We start from the raw sequence: 18,632 nt of genomic DNA, 5'->3' as shown, positions 1-18,632 counted from the left end.
GATGCAACCTAAAACTGCAGTGGCCTGTTTAACAAAGGTGTGACAGCGCTGACTGTGGTTCCAAAATCCTTTTCACGCCCACGGTTGTGCGTGTGAAACACAGAGCTATTTTCTTGTCCTAGATCTCTACATCTGCCCTCTCAGAGACTGTTTGGGACAAGAGAGAGAGAGAGAGATGCACCCTAGTGCAAAGCGAGGTTATTTTGTCTTGTCTTGCACAAACATAAAGGAGAGGTTTAAAGAGAGAGAGAGAAAAAGGCAGTTTTTAAATAATGGGCAGAAATCAGACAGCAGGCACCCTGCTTGGAAAGACTGCCAATCACAGTCTTAGAAGATTGCCACAATATAAAAAAGATGTGGAGACTCTGGAAAGAGTGCAGAGAAGAGCAACAAAGATGATCAGGTACTGGAGGCTAAAACATATAAGGAACGGTTGCTGGAATTGGGTCTGTCTAGTTTAACGAAGAGAAGCACGAGGGGGACATGATAGCAGTGTTCCAGTATTTCAGGGGCTGCCCCAAAGAAGAGGGAGTCAAGCTATTCTCCAAGGCGCCTGAAAGCAGGACAAGAAGCAACGGGTGGAAACTAATCAAGGAGAGAAGCAACCTGGAATTAAAGAGAAATTTCCAGACAGAACAATTAACCAGTGGAACTGCTTGCCTCCAGAAATTGTGGTTGCTCCAACACTGGAAGTTTTTAAGAAGAGACTGGACAGCCACTTGTCCGAAATGGTGTAGGGTTTCCTGCCCGAGCAGGGGGTAATAGTAGTAGTAATAATGATAATGATGATTGATGATGATGATGATGATGATGATGATGGAAAGGACCTTGGAGGTCATCTAGTCCAACCCCTTGCTCAGGCAGGAAACCCTATACCATTTCAGACAAATGGCTGTCCAGTCTCTTTTTAAAAACTTTCAGTGTTGGAGCATTCACCACTTCTGGAGGCAGGTTGTTCCACTGGTTAATTGTTCTAATTGTCAGGAAGTTTCTCCTTAGTTCTAGGGAAGTTTCTCCTTAGTTCTGGAATAGACGATCTCCAAGGTCCCTTCCAATTCTCTTATTCTATTAGTCCGTTAAGATGCACCATTTCCATCTTCTTGGAGAACCATCTCCAACATGGTTAGAGAAAAGGGAACTCTAATGAGACCTGACATTTTGCTGAGTGTTGCAGACTTTAGAGCCAGACAAGACAATTTATCTCTGTCCAAAGTTGCTGGCCGGGTTTACTGAAATGCAAGGAGATAATTAAATAAATGCTCCTTTCTGGACAAACATCCAGCAGACTCTTCCAGATAAAGGAAGTTGCATGTTGCAAAAGTAGAGGCCTCCTTTTTTCTCTTTGTTCCTCCTAAATGTAGGAATGGGGAGGAAGATTTTTATTGAGGCGTTAGCAAATAAGAGTAAAATCCTTCCAAAATTGCAGTATTAGCTATCATTACTGCCACTATCACCCATCTCTGCTGTCCATCAACATTAGACATTGGAGTAAAGAGACCCAGATTCTGGTCTTTCCTGAACCACAGAAACTCCCTTTTTCAGCCCGGCCTACCTCACAGGATTGTGATGAGGGAGACAGACAGGAGGAGAGAGAGCTGTATAAGCCACCTTATGCTCCTGAAAGCGAGACATCCATCTCACAAGTAAATAAGATTTAAGGAGAAATAAACCCGCACATACTATTTTCACATGCCATATTAAACCATCATTTGGATACGTATCTATTGGCTGGGTTCACGCAACATGCCATGCATGCTGCTGATGTGCAAACTATCAATCAGGGTTTATTAAACATCCAATGGTGTGCAAACCCTCAATCATGTTTTGGTAAGCACACTGTTGGTATACAAACCATCCGTCATGCTTTGCACAGCACAGCAAATGGAAACACAACAGACGTGAAATAAAAAGGAAAATGAATGAATCCAATGAGCAAATTCAACCGTTTTCATTCTGGCCTCCTGGAAAGCAGACGGGCATTAAAATTAAGAACAGCATGTTTAAAAATATTTCAAACAATTGTTGAAAATGCAAATAAAGGCCAGGTATTTATTACCACACCTGGTGGGCATGCCCTAAAGCAAAAAGGTATTGAGCTAAAAATACATTTATGGTGGGAGAAAATGACTAAAAAACAAACAGACTTTAAACCAGAACTGTTTTTGTTAGGAATAATAGGAGCCAAGTATGAGAAAGATTGCAGATATCGAATACTACATGTATTAATAGCAGCAAGAATTGTATTTGCCCAATATTGGAAAAATGAAAACTTACTAACTGAAGAAGTACTAATTAAGAAAATTCTAGAGTGCGCAGAAATGGATAAATTGACTTCTCTAGATTAAAGAAGACTCAGTCTAGAACATGGGATAACTTTTATCAATGGCTAGAAAAACAAGTCAGAGAGAAAGGAATGTGACATGTAATTTTGAATATATATTAGTAAGAAGAAGGCTACTGAGTGATTAATTAATACTGTTTATGATAATTAACTACATCTATTATTCTTAGTTAAATACATGTACCCAGATAATATTGTTGTTGTTGTTGTTAATTGCGAAGTCGTGTCCAACCCATCGCGACCCCATGGACAACGTTCCTCCAGGTCTTCCTATCCTCTACCACAGTGGTTCTCAACCTTTTTAATGCCGCGACCCCCAACCGGTCATAAGTCGAGGACTACTCAACCGGTCGTAAGTTGAGGACTACTCAACTGGTGAGCACTGTTCGCAGAATGGGACTTTTGGCGGGCTCAGCAGGGCAGAGACAGCCTGGACAATTCCTACTGGCTTTTGAAAGCCAATAGAATTAGACTTTATTCAAGAGAGTCTATTCTATTGGCTTTCAAAAGCCAATAGAATAAAAGGGAGTAGCACAGCTAAGGAAAAGAGGGGAAAAAATGGCAGACTGCATTGTTTGGTGACCCCCGTGAAATGGTCGTTCGACCCCAAATGGGGTCCTGACCCACAGGTTGAGAACCACTGCTCTACCATCTTCTGGAGTCCATTTAAGTTCACACCTACTGCTTCAGTGACTCCATCCAGCCATCTCATTCTCTGTCGTCCCCTTCTTCTATTGCCCTCCATCTTTCCCAGCATCAGGCTCTTCTCCAGTGAGTCCTTCCTTCTCATTAGGTGGCCAAAGTACTTGAGTTTCAACTTCAGGATCTGGCCTTCTAAAGAGCAGTCGGGGTTGATCTCTTCTAGGACTGATCGGTTTGAATGCCTTGCAGTCCAAGGGACTCGCAGGAGTCTTCTCCAGCACCATAGTTCAAAGGCCTCAATTCTTTGGCGCTCAGCCTTTCTTATGGTCCAACTTTCACAGCCATACATTGCAACTGGGAAAACCACCCAGGTAATATGCTGTTTGCTAAATATTGAAAATGTTACCTTGGAAAACCCCAACCCTAACCCAAGCCCTAACCCAAACCCCAATCCTAATCCCGACCCCATTTTATCCCTAACCCTATTAAAACTAATAAAATTTATATTAAAAAAAATTAAGAACAGCATTTATTTCAGTTGACTGCTATTGACTGTCTTATGAAGGGCATCCCATGCAGTAATTTACCAAGACGTCCACAAAGCATAATACAAAAACTCGAGGTAGCAGTCTGAAAACAGTACAATTGAGAGCAGAACTGATGTTGTTATGCAAAGTGGTCGTTAAATGAGTCAAGCCCAATTTTACGACCACCTTGCCACGGTTGTTAAGCTAATCAATGCAACTGTTAAGTGAATCATGCAGTTGGCAAGTAAATCTGACTTGTCCCATTGACTTTGCTTGTTAGAAGCTGCTTGGGAAGTTCGCAAATGGTGATCGCATGACTTTGAGACACAACAATTGTTGCAAATACATGCCAGTTGTCAAGCACCAAATTGTTGATTACATAACCATGGAGATGCTTGAGAGAATCAGTCCTAAGTCACTTTTTCTGGTGGCGTTGAAACTTGAATAGTCACTAAACAAAACTTTGTTACATCCCAGCCAAGTTTCAAGCTGATGGTTAGCAACTATACCTGGACTGTTTTTAATCTCTTTTGTCTCCAGTCACTTCCATGCAAATTAGTGGGAGGAGTTTATGTAAATCCTGCCTCCAGATTTGTTTCCTTACCTCAGGGGTCTTCAAATTTGGCCCTTTTATGACTTGTGGACTTCAACTCCCAGAATTCCTCAGCCAGGCACGCTGGCTGAGGAATTCTGGGAGTTGAAGTTCACAAGTCATAAAAGGGCCAAGTTTGAAGACCCCTGACTTACCTGACAAGGCTGCAAAGAAGAAGGAACATTACATTTCAGAGGAGTGAACAACTATGGTCCCTTTAAGGCCTGTGGACTACAACTCCCAGAATTCCTGAGCCAACCATGAATGGCTAGCTCAGGAATTCTGGGAGTTGAAGTCCACAGGTCATAAAGGGACCATAACTGCCCACTCCTGCATTTCAGCCTAGTTTTTCCTCTTTAGCTTCATTCCCTCAGGAATTATTTTTTTGGAACTGAAGTGTAAAAACTGTCTCAGCTGTTTATGGGCTGGCAGGGAAGGTTTGGTCACACTTCTGTCACCAGATAGGAGTGGGAAAAAAAATAATGTAATCTTTTTTAAAAGCCAGTAAGGAGTCCAGTTTAAAACATTATGTCAGGAAAATGCTTCACATTCTTTTCTCTGTGGAAAAGAAAAGGAAGGGAATCATAAGCATGACAAGAAAGATCTAGAAGGTGGATTAATAAAGTATCCTAACGATTTTTTTTCAGAATTTTTCATCCGGTCAGGAAGTCCACAAGCAACATCCTCCAGAGGGGTTGGACTTCAGCTCCCAGAATTCCTAGCGGGGAAATCCTGGAGGGTGGCATGCTGGGAAAGGAGAGCTAGCTGATTCTTTTGAAAAAGGAGAAGAAGAGAGATAAGGAGGCGGAAAAGGAGAAGAAGGAGACGAGAGAGCGAGAAGGAGACGGAAGGGAAGGGAGATGGAGATAGAGGAGGAAAAAGGAAAAGAAAGAGAAGGAGGAGAAGGAGAAAAGGGAGAAGGAGACAGAATAGAAGGGAGGAGGAGGAGGAGGAGGAGGAGGAGAAGGAGATGATTGATGATGGTGGCTGATAATGAGGAGGATGGATTGATGAGGATGGTGGTGAAGATGATGATGTGTCACCAAGCACAGCCTCTAGAGCAGAGGTGTCAAACTGGCGCCACGCGAAGGCCACGCCCACCCCAGCTCCACAAAGGCAAAAAAACATCACAATACGTCACGTGACACGATCGAATTTTGACACCTGTGCTCTAGAATGTTTTCTTTATAATAACACTCTTGGAGAGAGCCCAACGCTGGGACCCATCAGCTAAGGTAAAATAAAATCTTAAAATCAAACTCAATTCCTGATTGAGGACACAGACAAATACATGACGCTTTTTCAACCACAATACAAAAGAGGTTGACCAACACCTTTTCCCACAAAGTCAGTTTTAAACATCCCAATCTAGCCTACAGTTCTGAGATCTCCTGGTGGCCTCCTCTCCACATCTTACTCAGATGCAACCCACAAACTAACTTACAGCTCTGAGATCTCCTGGTAGTCTCCTTCCCACGCCTTACTTAGAGCCAACCTACAATCTAGTCTATAGTTCTGAGATCTCCTGGTGGCCTCCTCTCCACATCTTACGCAGATGAGACCCACAAACTAACTTGTAGTTCTGAGATCTCCTGGTGGTCTCCTTTCCAAGACCTACTCATATTCAACCCTATTAGCTTAACCCTAAACACGCAGCCACATTGACACACACAGAAGTGATGTTACATTTTTCTTGTTTAATCCGGCTCCTAACAGGACAGGACAGGCACACCTTCTAAAGAGAAAATGCTCTTCATGAACTAAATGCATTACGACTACCATTCAGCCCAAAATTTCTGTTGTTAAGTGAGTTTTGCCCCATTTTATGACTTTTCTTGCCACAGTTGGTAAGTGAATCATTGCAACTTTTAAATTAGTAGCCCGGTTAACTGAAGCTGGCTTCCCCATTGGCTTTGCTTGTCAGAAGGTCGCCAAAGGAGATCACGTGACTCCACCAGGACACACTGCAACCGTCATAAATACGAGTCAGTTGTCAAGCAACCGAATGCAAATCACGTGATCTGCTTCAATGATCATAAATGTGAAAAACAGTCAAAAGTCACTTTTTTCAGTGCCGTTGTAACTTTAAACAGTCACTAAATGAACTGATAATAATAATAATAATAATAATAATAATAATAATAATAATAATAATAATAATAATAATACTAGAAAATAAGATCAGCAAGTTAAGATCACATGCAAGCAAGCTAGAACAGATGAAAGAAAAGAAGCTGAAGAACAAGAAGACCAAAGAATACCTAATCAAGAAATAACACTTAGAAACAAGGAAGATCAAGGAATCACTGGAAATAATAAAGCAACAAATAACAGCTATAGCCAGGAAAATCAGTAGATATGAAGCTCGAATTGCAAACTATAGGCAGAACCTCCAATTTCAATCCAATCAGAAACGTTTCTACCAATCCATCAATGGAGAAACTGCAAAGAATCAGTCGTACCTGACAAGGAAGAAACAGTGCAGTTCTGGAAGCAGATATGGGATAACCCAAAGAAATACAACAAGGATGCGGCTTGGTTAAAAGAGGTGGATGCAAATAAAACAGAAGTTGAAATGAAAGAACTAGTAATAACAACAAAAATGGTAGAAAAAAGAGCAAAGAAAATCAAAAATTGGTCAGCACCAGGTGAAGATGAACTGCATGGGTTTTGGTTGAAACATCTAACTGTTATACACCCACTCATTGCCAAACAGTTCAACAATATACTACAAGGAGGAGAAATTGAAAAGTGGCTAACAACTGGGAAAACCTACCTAATAATGAAAAATCCAGCAAAAGGGGCAACACCAGGTAACTACAGGCCAATTACCTGCTTACCAACAACTTTCAAATTACTAACTGGTGTAGTAGCTGATGCAGTGCAACAGCATCTAGTTGAAAACAATCTCTTTCCACCTGAGCAGAAAGGAAACCGCCCCAATAGCAGAGGAACAAAAGATCAACTCCTAATAGACAAAATGATCTTGGAAAACTGCAAGAGAAGGAAGACCAACCTGAATGTGGCATGGATTGACTACAAAAAGGCATTTGACTCTCTGCCACATGATTGGATAATAAAGTGCCTAGAAATAACAGGAGTCAGTAGAAACATCAGAAAATTTGTGCAAAGATCGATGGCACAATGGAAGACACAGTTGCAGATCAATGGTGAGAGGCTGGGAGAGGTTAATATCAAGAGAGGAATATTTCAAGGAGATTCATTATCACCATTACTATTTGTTATTGCACTGTTTCCTCTGTCAACAATACTGAATAACTCAGGACATGGCTATCAAACATCAAAAACATCTGCCAGACTATCCCACCTCCTTTATATGGATGATCTGAAGCTGTATGGAAAAACATCATCTGAAATAGAATCGCTGCTCAACACTGTCCGTATATATAGCCAAGATATTGTAATGGAGTTTGGCTTGGACAAATGTGCCACACTTACTATCAAACAAGGAAAAATAGTGAAAACTGAAGGAATCAAGATGCCCCACGAAAATAACATTAAGAGTCTGGATGAGGAAGAGTACTACAAATACTTGGGTATCCTTCAAGCTGACAACATCAAGCACACTGAAGTCAAGAAAAAGATTAGAGGTGAATACATCAAGAGAGTGAAGAAGATCTTAAAATCCAAACTCAATGGAGGAAATACCATAAAGGCAATCAACACCTGGGCAATCCCAGTCATTAGGTACACAGCTGGAATAGTGGACTGGACTCAAGCAGAACTAAAAGCAATGGATAGGCAGACCAGAAAAATAATGACAATGAATCATGCCCTTCATCCACGCAGTGACATTGATAGACTTTATCTACCAAGGCAAATAGGTGGGCGTGGAATGCTACAAGTACATCAGATGGTTGAAGAAGAAAAAATGGCTTTGGAAGAATATCTGAAGAACAATGATGAAGATGCACTGAAATTAGTATATCAGGAAGGCTTACTAACTACTGGAGAGACCAAACTGGCCTACAAGAAAGACCAAATGAAGAACAGAATAGAGGCATGGGAAGACAAAGCACTACATGGCCAATACATGAAAAAAATAGCTGGGAAAGCAGATAATAATAAAACCTGGCAATGGCTAAGAGCAGGAAAATTGAAGAAAGAGACCGAGGGACTAATTCTGGCTGCACAAGACCAAGCCTTAAGGACAAATGCATACAAAGTCAAAATTGAGAAGACAGCAACAGACAGTAAGTGCCGCCTATGCAAAGAAGCTGAAGAAACAGTGGACCACTTGGTAAGCTGTTGCAAGAAGATTGCACAAACTGATTACAAGCAGCGGCATGACAAAGTAGCAACAATGGTGCATTGGAAGATCTGCAAAAAATATCATTTGCCTGTAAGCAAAAACTGGTGGGATCATAAAATAGAGAAAGTCATAGAAAATGATAAAATTAAACTGCTCTGGGACTTCAGAATTCAAACAGACAAGCACCTGCAACATAACACCCCAGACTTAACAATTGTCGATAAGAAAGACAAAAAAGTCTGGATAGTGGACGTGGCAGATAGCCTGGAGAAGATAACAAAATACAAAGACCTACAAATAGAAATAGAAAGACTGTGGCAAAAGCAAGCAAGGGTAGTACCAATAGTCATAGGCTCCTTGGGTGCAATCCCAAAACAACTGGAGCACCACTTGAACACCATTGGCATTGACAAATTCGCTATTAGTCAATTGCAAAAGGCAGCCTTATTAGGAACTGCTTCCATCCTGCGACGATATCTGTAATACCATCAAACATCCACATCTGCCTATCCCAGGTCCTGGGTAAGGACTCGATAGGTAGACAAAATGCCAAATCCAGTCTGAACCTCTGGCTGACTGTGCGATGATCCATAATAATAATAATAATGATGTTGGAAGGGGCCTTAGAGGTCATCTAGTCCAACCCCCTGCTCAGGCAGGAAACCCTATACCATTTCGGACAAATGGCTGTCCAGTCTCTTCTTAAAAACTTCCAGTGTTGGAGCATTTACTGCTTCTGGAGGCAGGTTGTTCCACTGGTTAATTATTCTAACTATCAGGAAGTTTCTCCTTAGTTCTCGGTTGCTTCTCTCCTTGCTTAGTTTCCACCCGTTGCTTCTTGTCTTTGTCTTCAGGTGCTTTGGAGAATAGCTTGACTCCCTCTTCTTTGTGGCAGCCCCTGAGATATTGGAACACGGCTATCATGTCCCCCCTCCTCCTTCTCTTCTTTAAACTAGACATACCCAATTCCAGCAACCGTTCCTTCTATGTTTTAGCCTCCAGTCCTCTGATCATCTTTGCTGTAAATCAAAACCAGAATCAATGCAAAGAAGCCTTGATCAATAAGGATGAGGAACTCCAGAACAGGCCTCAGTTTTGAACTTAACCCCTGAGACGGGTTCTGTAGAACAGCCATCTGAAACAAGGGATTGTGGGAGGATTTAAACCATTTTAATTTTTTATTTATTTATTTGCACAGGGCTCCTGAGCATAGCAAGAGTTTTAAATACAGCAATTGTAAATTGGCAAGCACGTAGCACAGCTATGTGTTAGTGGCTAGGTTTCAAGAAAAGTAGGGCAGGCAGAATTAGGGGAAAGTCATCGTGTATTTATTTTTGACTTTTGACTTGTTCGTAACCAATCAAGTTTTTTTTACACACTTGTAGTTCTTTGTGACCCTGTAATAAATCTACTCTGTTTTTCGGTGTTGGAGCCTAGCCAGAGAAATGCTACTGAATATACTCACGTCTGGGTGACCTAGCTTTGCAAGCCATCATAAATTTTGGAGTCTGGAGGGCAAGGTGGAAAGGAGAGGAAAATGGAAGAGGTAGAAAGGATAAAAATACCTTCAAAAGTTCCCTTGCACAGAGGTTTGGGATTTCAACTCTCATAATTCCCAGGCAGCCTGATTCAACATAGATCGAAAAGTTATGATAGAGGCACCAAGGACAGCTAAAGATAGATCAAGACTTCACGCTGGACAAATCTAATTTGGTTTTCTACTAGAACCTCAAGACTCTTCACAGAAAAAAGATTTACTTTGCCTAATAGGATTTCCCCTAGCCAGCCTCAAATATGGAAAGAACCACGTTAGGGAAAGGCTGACACACACAACCACTCTGTGTTGTGTAGCATGTCTTAGCTGCTTACAGAATTAAACGACTTTCTGGGTTTATATATAGTGAATCTCAAAATTAACAAATAAGCAGGGTTTGCACATTTAGGCTAAACCACAAAATAATAATAATAATAATAACAACAACAACAATAATAACAATAGTAGTAGTAGTAGTAGTAGTAGTAGTAGTAGTAGTAAAGTTGGAAGGGACCTTGGAGGTCATTAACAAAGTTAGAATGGTACCAATAGAAGGGAATGTCTGTGGCTCAGGGCTGAATTGTGGGGTCCTTGGTGCTCTCTGAGCTTGGTGGGTTTTTGGCGGACCTTTCATTACCCAACTAGGTAGCATCATCAGTGTTAGAAGGGAGTGAGATTTGTGGAGGAGGAGGAGGAGGAGGAGGAGGAGGAGGAGGAGGAGGAGGAGGAGGAGGAGGAGGAGGAGGAGGAGGAGGAGGAGGAGGAGGAGGAGGAGGAGGAGGAGGAGGAGGAGGAGGAGGAGGAGGAAAGGACTGTGTGGTGCTTGGTGCTCTCTGAGCTTGGTGGTTTTCTTGCAGACCTTTCATTGCCCAACTAGGTAACACCATCAGTGTTAGAAGGGAGTGGTATGGGGAGGAGGAGAAGGAGGGGGAAGGAGAAGGAGAGAAGGAGGAGGAGGACTGTGGGGTCCTTGGTGCTCTCTGAGCTTGGTGGTTTGCTTGCAGACCTTTCATTGCCCAACTAGGTAACACTATCAGGGCTAGAAGCGAGTGGGGCTTGCTCTACTTTTATATATACTTTTTATATACTCGTAGTTTGCCTTTATATACTCGTGATACGTAGATGTTGTTTATCTCAGTGTGGCTGTTGATGTCTGATTTACCCGAATGTCAGGCTTCCAGGAATTTCTAGCTTTTTGGGATTTAGCTTGGCTTAGGATACTCACAGTTTCCTAGTTAAATGCTAAGGCTGAGTCTACACGTGTGTTGTGCAAAAAAGCAGTTTTAATCACGTCTTCTGACTATGAGTTGGTGTTCATCAATATACTCTGCTGGTCTTCTGTCTCATCTGTCTCATTTGTCTCATCTGTCCATTCCCTTCTGGCACTGATGACATTACCTAGCTGAGTAGTGAAATGTCTGCAAGCAAACAATCAACCTCAGAGCATTAAGGAATCCTCAACTCAGAATATTTGAATGGATTTCTAAGTAACCTAGTTGCACGTGCTGTGTTAAGATAATGATAGAATTAAAGAGCTAAGACATGCTGTGAACCTAGGATTCTTTTCTCCATGCTGGCTGGGGAATTCTGGGAGTTGAAGTCCACATATCTTCAGAAAAACTGTGCTAGAACCAAGGTGAGTTTTCTCCCAATATAGAACAGAACAGAAGAATAGAATAGAATAGAATAGAATAGAATAGAATAGAATAGAATAGAATAGAATAGAATAGAATAGAATAGAATAGAATAAACAGAATAAGAATAGAAATAGAAATAGAATAGAATGGAATAGAATAAACAAAATAGAATAGAGTAGAGTAGGGTAGGGTAGGGTAGGGTAGGGTAGGGTAGAGTAGAGTAGAATAGAATAGAATAGAATAGAATAGAATAGAATAGAATAGAATAGAATAGAATAGGACAGATTGTAGAGTAGAGTAGAGTAGAGTAGAGTAGAGTAGAGTAGAGTAGAGTAGAGTAGAGTAGAGTAGAATATGATTGTCCTCACTGTTAGGAAGTTTCTAACACCCGTCATCTGATGTTCTTAGGATTGCAATGTTTGGTTGTGTGTTTGTTTTCATCAAGAACTCTGAAAACTGGATTCTACCAGATGGTTCAGTCTGCAAAACCAAATATGTTCCTTCACACCTGTGAAAGGAAAAAAAATTTCCACTCCATATATTTTCAACCCATGCACAATTATTACAGTGATGTAATAAAATATACAAGAGCAGATCTACAGCTTTTATGGATTTCCCCCACCTTATCATTCCCAACTCCTCCATCCCGGAAGCACCGTACATAGTCCTCGGTTTACGACCACAACCGATTTACGACCAAAATTTATGTCGCTAAGAGAGACAGTTAAGGGAGTTTTGCCCCATTTTACGACCTTTCTTGCCCCGGTTTTTAAGCGAATCACTGCCGTTGTTAAACAAGTAACAGGGTTGTTAAGTGAATCCGGCTTCCCCATTGAATTTGCTCCTCAGAAGGTTGCAAAAAGGGATCACATGACCCAGAGACATTGCAACGGTCATCAATGTGAGTCAGTTGCCAATTTTGATCCTGTTGGCTTTGTTTGTCAGAAAGTACCGTAGCAAAAGGTGATCACATGACCCTGGGACACTGCAACCGTCCTAAGTACAAGTCAGTTGCCAAGTATCTGGATTCTGATCACGTGATCATGGGGACGCTGCAAAGGTCATAAGCGTGAAAAACGGTCCTAAGCCACTTTTTTCAGTGCCGTTGTAACTTCAAATGGTCACTAAATGAACTGCTGTAAGTCAAGGACCACCCGTATTGTTGTGCAATGAAAAGCATCTGGCATGCAAGTAGCTGACCGTCCTTTTGTCTCCGATTAAAGAATTGCAGCTTAAACTGCAAAGCTTTTAAAATATTTTCCACTGAACTACTTTAAAAGCTTTGCAGTCGAATCCCTCTGCCGCATGCAGAGTCCAGCCTGAGTTTAGGGGGGTTTTATTTTATTTTATTTTATTTCTCTTTCTTCAGGAATAACAACTTCCTTGGAATTAGTTAATAAAACATTTCTCTGGAACACTCTTTGCAAACTGGCAGATATCCAGCCCGTAACAGCCCCAAATGGATCTTGGCATCACTGCAAGCAGGAGACCACAAATTGGATATGAAAACAGAGGGTACTGAAATTATCAGCATGTTTTGTTAAGGTTATCTAGGAAGGGAGGAGGGAAGGAAGGAAGGAAGGAAGGGAGGGAGGGAGGGAGGGAGGGAGGAAGAGGAGGGAAGGAGGGAGGGGGAGGGGAGGAGGGAAGGGAAGGGAAGGGAAGAAGGAAGGAAGGAAGGAAGGAAGGAAGGAAAGGAAGGGAAGGGAAGGGAAGGGAAAGGAAAGGAAAGGAGAAAGGAAGGAAGGAAGGAAAGGAAGGGAGGAAGGGAAGGAAGGAAGGAGGAAGGAAGGAGGGGAGGGGAGGAGGGAGAAAGGAAGGAAGGAAGGAAGGAAAAGAAGGAAGGGAGGGAGGGGGGGCAGGGGAGGAGGAAGGAAGGAAGACTAAATGATTTTTCTATGATATTCAAGTTGAATAAGATATTGTAATTTAAGTAAGAATCTGTAAAACTAACTGATAGGAATCCTCAAGATGCAATATTTTCCATTAATAGCTACTATTTCAAATTCCTAGTAAAATATACTTACTCCATGGCCATACTTGTAGGTAGAAGCGCAAACAGGCAATGCTGGCTGAGGAATTCTGGGAGTTGAAGTCCACAAGTCATAAAAGGGCTGAGCTTGAAGACCCCTGCTCTAAAGGTTTAGCATTTCCTGAGCATTCTAATACAAGAGCTAGTTGGATCCAATGTTGGAGGCACCAGGCCTGAAACCAGGAGACTGTGAGTTCTAGTCCTGCTTTAGGCATGAAAGCCGGTTGAGTGACTTTGGGCCAATCGTCAGGAGGCTCTGAGTCCTAGATCCATCCTAGGCATGAAAGCCAGCTGGGTGACTTTGGGCCAGTCCCCACTCCCCTCCCAACCCACCTCACAGGGTTGTTGTAGGGAAAAATAGAAGGAAGCATTATTTGGTATGTTCCCCACATTGAGTTACTTGTAGAAATAACAAAGATCAGATTTAAATAAATATAAATAAACAAAGATGAAAGATAAAGAGCACCCAGGAACCAAGTCGAGCATTTTTTGAGACAAACCAAGGATACGGCTGCCCCTTCAGCAAACTTTCCTGTGATGCTCTCTGAGCTTGGTTGTTTTCCTTACCCAACTGGGTAACATTATCAGTATGAAGGATGCACTGATGATATTAACTAGTTGGGTAATGAAACGTCTGCAGAAAAACAACCAAGTTCAGAGAGCACCAAGGACCCCACAGTCCTCCTCTCCTCCTCCTCCTCCCCCTCCTCTTCCCCTTCCTCCTTCTCCCCCTCCTCCCCACTCCCTTCTAACACTGATGATGTTACCTAGTTGGGTAATGAAACGTCTGCAAGAAAACAACCAAGCTCACAGAGCACCCAGAACCGCACAGTGCTCCTCCTCCTCCTTCTCCCCTCCTCCTCCTCCCCCTCCTTCTCCTCCCCCTCCTCCTTCTCCCCCTCCTCTCCCTCCTCCCCACTCCCTTCTAATACTGATGATGTTACCTAGTTGGGTAATGAAACGTCTGCAAGAAAACCACCAAGCTCAGAGAGCACCCAGGACCCCACAGTGCTCCTCTTCCTCCTCCTCCTTCTCTCCCTCCTCCTTTCCCTCCTCCCCCTCCCCCCATGTCCCCCACTCCCTTCTAACACTGATGACCTTACCTAGTTGGGTAATGGAACGTCTGCAAGAAAATAACTAAGCTCAGGGAGCACCAAGGACCCCACAGTTCAACCCTGAGCTACAGAGATTCTCTTCCAAAGGTTTAAGGTAGTGTTTTGTCCGTGAACACAGGCCTTGTGTTTGACCACTATTTCTACTTAAAGCCACGTATGTCAGCCCTAGATTAGCTGGTAGGGACTTTGAGTAGATTTCCAGAAATTACTTATACTGTGGCAATTTGGCCCCATGACCAGAAATATACTGAACTCCACAAGCAATGGGTTCCAATTTAGGTTTGCATAAATTGCCTACAGCAATCCTTAATTTAAGGTCACTGCTTGATTATTCATTTTACTGTAAAGTATGGATATCCAACGCTGGAGAAGACTTGTGGAGGGGAAATTGCTGGCTGGCTAGGGAATTCTGGGAGCTGAAGTTCACAAGTCTTAAAGTTGCCAGGGTTGGACATCCCTGCTGTAAAACATTATTCTCAGATTTCTTTATTCAATGCGATGTTTTTTTTTTCCTACTTTTTCCTTCCCTCCTTGTTTATTTATTTCTTCCCTTTCTTGGTTTCCCCTCAGCTGTGGACCAAGTAGTAATCCAGGGTTTTTGCAAACACGCATCCTTTGGGAGCAAGCCAAGTTTCCTAGAACCAGGATTGAAATGGTAGCTCCCCCCTCTGAAGTTGGAAAGGGCTAAACGGCCCTTCTACCTGCCTATGGAGGGAAGGGGGGGGGGAAAGAAAAGAATAGTGGGGGATACCAACTGTGAAGGGGGAGCATTTTGGCTCCTAAAGCACAGACAGACATAAGGGGAGGAAGGGGATGGAACAGGGTGAATATGGAAGAGATGGAGGAAGAAGCTGGCAGGGATGGCAGAGGGGATGGGGGATGTTTGCAAGCAAGGGAAATCCCCAAGGAATCCCCTTGAGAGAGGGATGAAGGTAAAGAGGCCAGGAGGGATGGAAAAAGCTGGAATTCAGGGAGGGAGGGAGGGAAGAAGAGAAGAAGTAAAGGAAGAAGGAGAGAGGGAGGAGAGAAAGCTGAGATGGAGGAAGGGATGGAGAAAGGAGAGGAGAGAGATAGAAAGAAGGAGGGGGTGGGATGGTGGAAGTGGGGAAGAAAGGAAGGAGGGAGGGAGGATGGAAGTGGAGAAGAAAGGAGGGAGGGTGTGGAAAAGAAGGGAAGGGAAAGGAAGGAAGGAAGGAAGGAAGGAAAAAGGAAGGAAAAAGGAAGGAAAAAGGAAGGAAGGGAGGGAGGGAGGAGAGGGAGGGTGGGAGGATGGGAGGGTAGAAGTGGAGAAGAAAGGAGGGAAGGGAAGGGAAGGAAGGAGGGAAGGAGGGAAGGAAGGAAGGAAGGAAGGAAGGAAGGAAGGAAGGAAGGAAGGAAGGAAGGAAAGAAGGAAGAGCCGAGGTGGCGCAGCAGTTAGGGTGCAGTACTGCAGGCCACTTTAGCTGACTGTGTTCAGCAGGTCAGCGGTTCAAATCTCACCGGCTCAAGGTTGACTCAGCCTTCCATCCTTCTGGGGTAGGTAAAATGAGGACCCAGATTGTTGGGGGCAATGTAAATATATATATACATTGCTTACTGGTGTACACCGCTTAGAGAGTGCTTGCACTTAAAGCGGTATACAAGTCTCCTAAATAAATAAATAAATAAATACGGAAGGAAGGAGAGGGTGGGAGGATGGGAGGATAGAAGTGTGGAAAAGAAAGGAAGGGAAGGGAAGGAAGGAACGGAAGGAAGGAAGGAAGGAAGGAAGGAAGGAAGGAAGGAAGGAAGGAAGGAAGGAAGGAAGGGAGGGAGGGAGGGAGGGAGGGTAGAAGTGTGGAAAAGAAAGGAAGGGAAGGGAAGGGAAGGAAGGGAAAGGAAGGAAGGAAGGAAGGAAGGAAGGAAGGAAGGAAGGAAGGAAGGAAGGAAGGAAGGGAGGGAGGGAGGGAGGGAGGGTAGAAGTGTGGAAAAGAAAGGAAGGGAAGGGAAGGGAAGGGAAGGGAAGGGAGGAAGGAAGGAAGGAGAGGGGGGCGGGAGGATGGGAAGGTAGAAGTGTGGAAAAGAAGGGAAGGAAGGAAGGAAGGAAGGAAGGAAGGAGGGAAGGAGGGAAGGAGGGAAGGAAGGAAGGAGAGGGTGGGAGGATGGGAGGGTAGAAGTGTGGAAAAGAAGGGAAGGAAGGAAGGAAGGAAGGAAGGAAGGAAGGAAGGAAGGAAGGATTCTCTGGAAAAGAAGCAGGACGCAGGTTCCGAATTCCAAAAGGAGGCGGCCGCAGCGGCGAAAGCGGTGCGCCTGGAGAGCGACCCCCGCGCGGGAGGCTGCGGATAGCCGGCCAGGGCAGGGCTGGGCTGGGGCCGGGCGCGCCGCAGCCTCCCCGCTCGCCCGCTCTCCCGCCCGCCGGCCGGGGCTGCCTTTACTCACACGTAAGCGTGGTAGATGAACGCCCAGCCGCGGGGCCTCTCCAGCACGTTGTAGAGGAAATTCTGGAGCTTGCGGTAGAAGGCGTTCCTCTTGGGCGGCTTCCCGCTGACGGCCGAGCGGGGCTTGCTGAGGATCGAGCCGCGTTTGCCGCCGCCGCCGCCGCCGCCCTCGGAGCCGGCGATCAGCAGGGCCCCGTCGCGGGAGGACTCGGGGGCGCCGGGGTCCAGCCCCACGAAGCCCACCTTCTTCTCGCCCGAGCTGCCCGGATACACGCCCCCGTTGCGCGACTTCTGCACCATCCTGCAGCGGCGGCGACGGCGGCAGCGGCGGCGCGGAGGCCGATGGTGGGCTCAGAGCGGGCGCGAGCCGGGCAGCCGCGCGGGGCAGAGGCGCTGCCCGGGGCCGGAGCGAGGCAGCGGCATGGCAGCGGCAGAGCCGGGCGGGACTGCGGCGACGGCTGAGTCGCTTTGGGCCAAAGTGGCGGCGGCGGCAGCGCGGAGGAGGCGAGGAGCGGCGCCCGCAATCTGCCCGGCCTCCCCTCCGCCTGCTTTGCGCAGCTCCTCCCGGGGCCCCCCGCGCCCGCCGTTAACTCTTCCCGCGCCGCTCGCTGAAGGTGTGGAGCGAGGGGGGGGCGACGTGTGATCGGAGGAGGAGGAGGAGGAGCACCACCCCTGGGGCTGCAGGTGACCTGCCCCGCTCCCGGACACACGCACGCTACTCGCGGGAATAAATAAATAAATAAGCACCTCCTTCCCAGAGGCCGCGATCTAACTCTTCTGCTTCTGTGGGGCGGCAGTCCAGTTCCAATATATTGGCAGATGGGTTTGCGCAGGATTGCAGAATTGAGATTAAGATCGAGGGAGGGAGGGAGGGATGGGTGGGTAGATGGACGGACGGATGGATGAATGGAGATGGATGAATGGATGGAGAGGGAAGATGGATGGATGGCTGGGTGCGTGGGTGGATGGATGGATGGATGATGGGTGGGTGGATGGTTGGACGGGGAGATGGACGGACGGATGGATGGATGGATGGAGAGGGGGAGGTGGATGGATGGATGGAGAGGGGGAGATGGATGGATGGAGAGGGGGAGATTGGTGGGTGGATGGATGGATGCATGGATGGAGAGGGGGAGGTGGATGGATGGATGGATGGATGGATGGATGGATGGATGGATGGATGGATGGATGGAGAGGGGGAGATGGATGGATGGAGAGGGGGAGATGGGTGGGTGGATGGATGGATGGATGGATGGATGGAGAGGGGGAGGTGGATGTGTGGGTGGGTGGGTGGATGGATGGAGAGGGGGAGATGGATGGATGGATGGATGGATGGATGGATGGATGGGGAGATGGATGAGTGGGTGAGTGCATGGATGGATGGATGGATGGATGGAGAGGGGGAGATGGATGGATGGACGGAGAGGGGGAGATGGATGGATGAGCGGGTGGGTGGAGGGATGGAGAGGGGGAGATCGGTGGACGGATGATAGAGAAAGGAAGAAAGAGACAGACAGATACAGGGCAATTATCGATCTTGGAG

General features: G+C 45.2%; 1 protein-coding gene across 14 annotated transcripts in view; it reads right to left on the bottom strand.

Annotated features, from left to right (window-relative positions):
- Window positions 1-17,860, bottom strand: part of KCNQ2 (potassium voltage-gated channel subfamily Q member 2) — a 117,551-nt gene extending 99,691 nt beyond the window's left edge. For all 14 annotated transcript variants that reach the window (XR_005557610.1, XM_039350057.1, XM_039350996.1 and 11 more), the window contains exon 1: window positions 17,091-17,860. Coding sequence is in view for 13 of the 14 variants with exons in the window: in XM_039350057.1 (XP_039205991.1) it covers window positions 17,091-17,389 (299 nt within the window). In the remaining variant the exon portion in view is untranslated. The remainder of the gene's footprint in view (window positions 1-17,090) is intronic.
- Window positions 17,861-18,632: the final 772 nt, after the last annotated feature.

Source organism: Crotalus tigris, unplaced genomic scaffold (genome assembly GCF_016545835.1).
Source record: "Crotalus tigris isolate CLP2741 ecotype Arizona unplaced genomic scaffold, ASM1654583v1 scf7180000017536.10889498, whole genome shotgun sequence".
Taxonomy (NCBI): Eukaryota; Metazoa; Chordata; class Lepidosauria; order Squamata; family Viperidae; genus Crotalus; species Crotalus tigris.
Note: the sequence above shows the minus strand (reverse complement) of the source record. Positions and strands in the feature narration are given on the sequence as shown.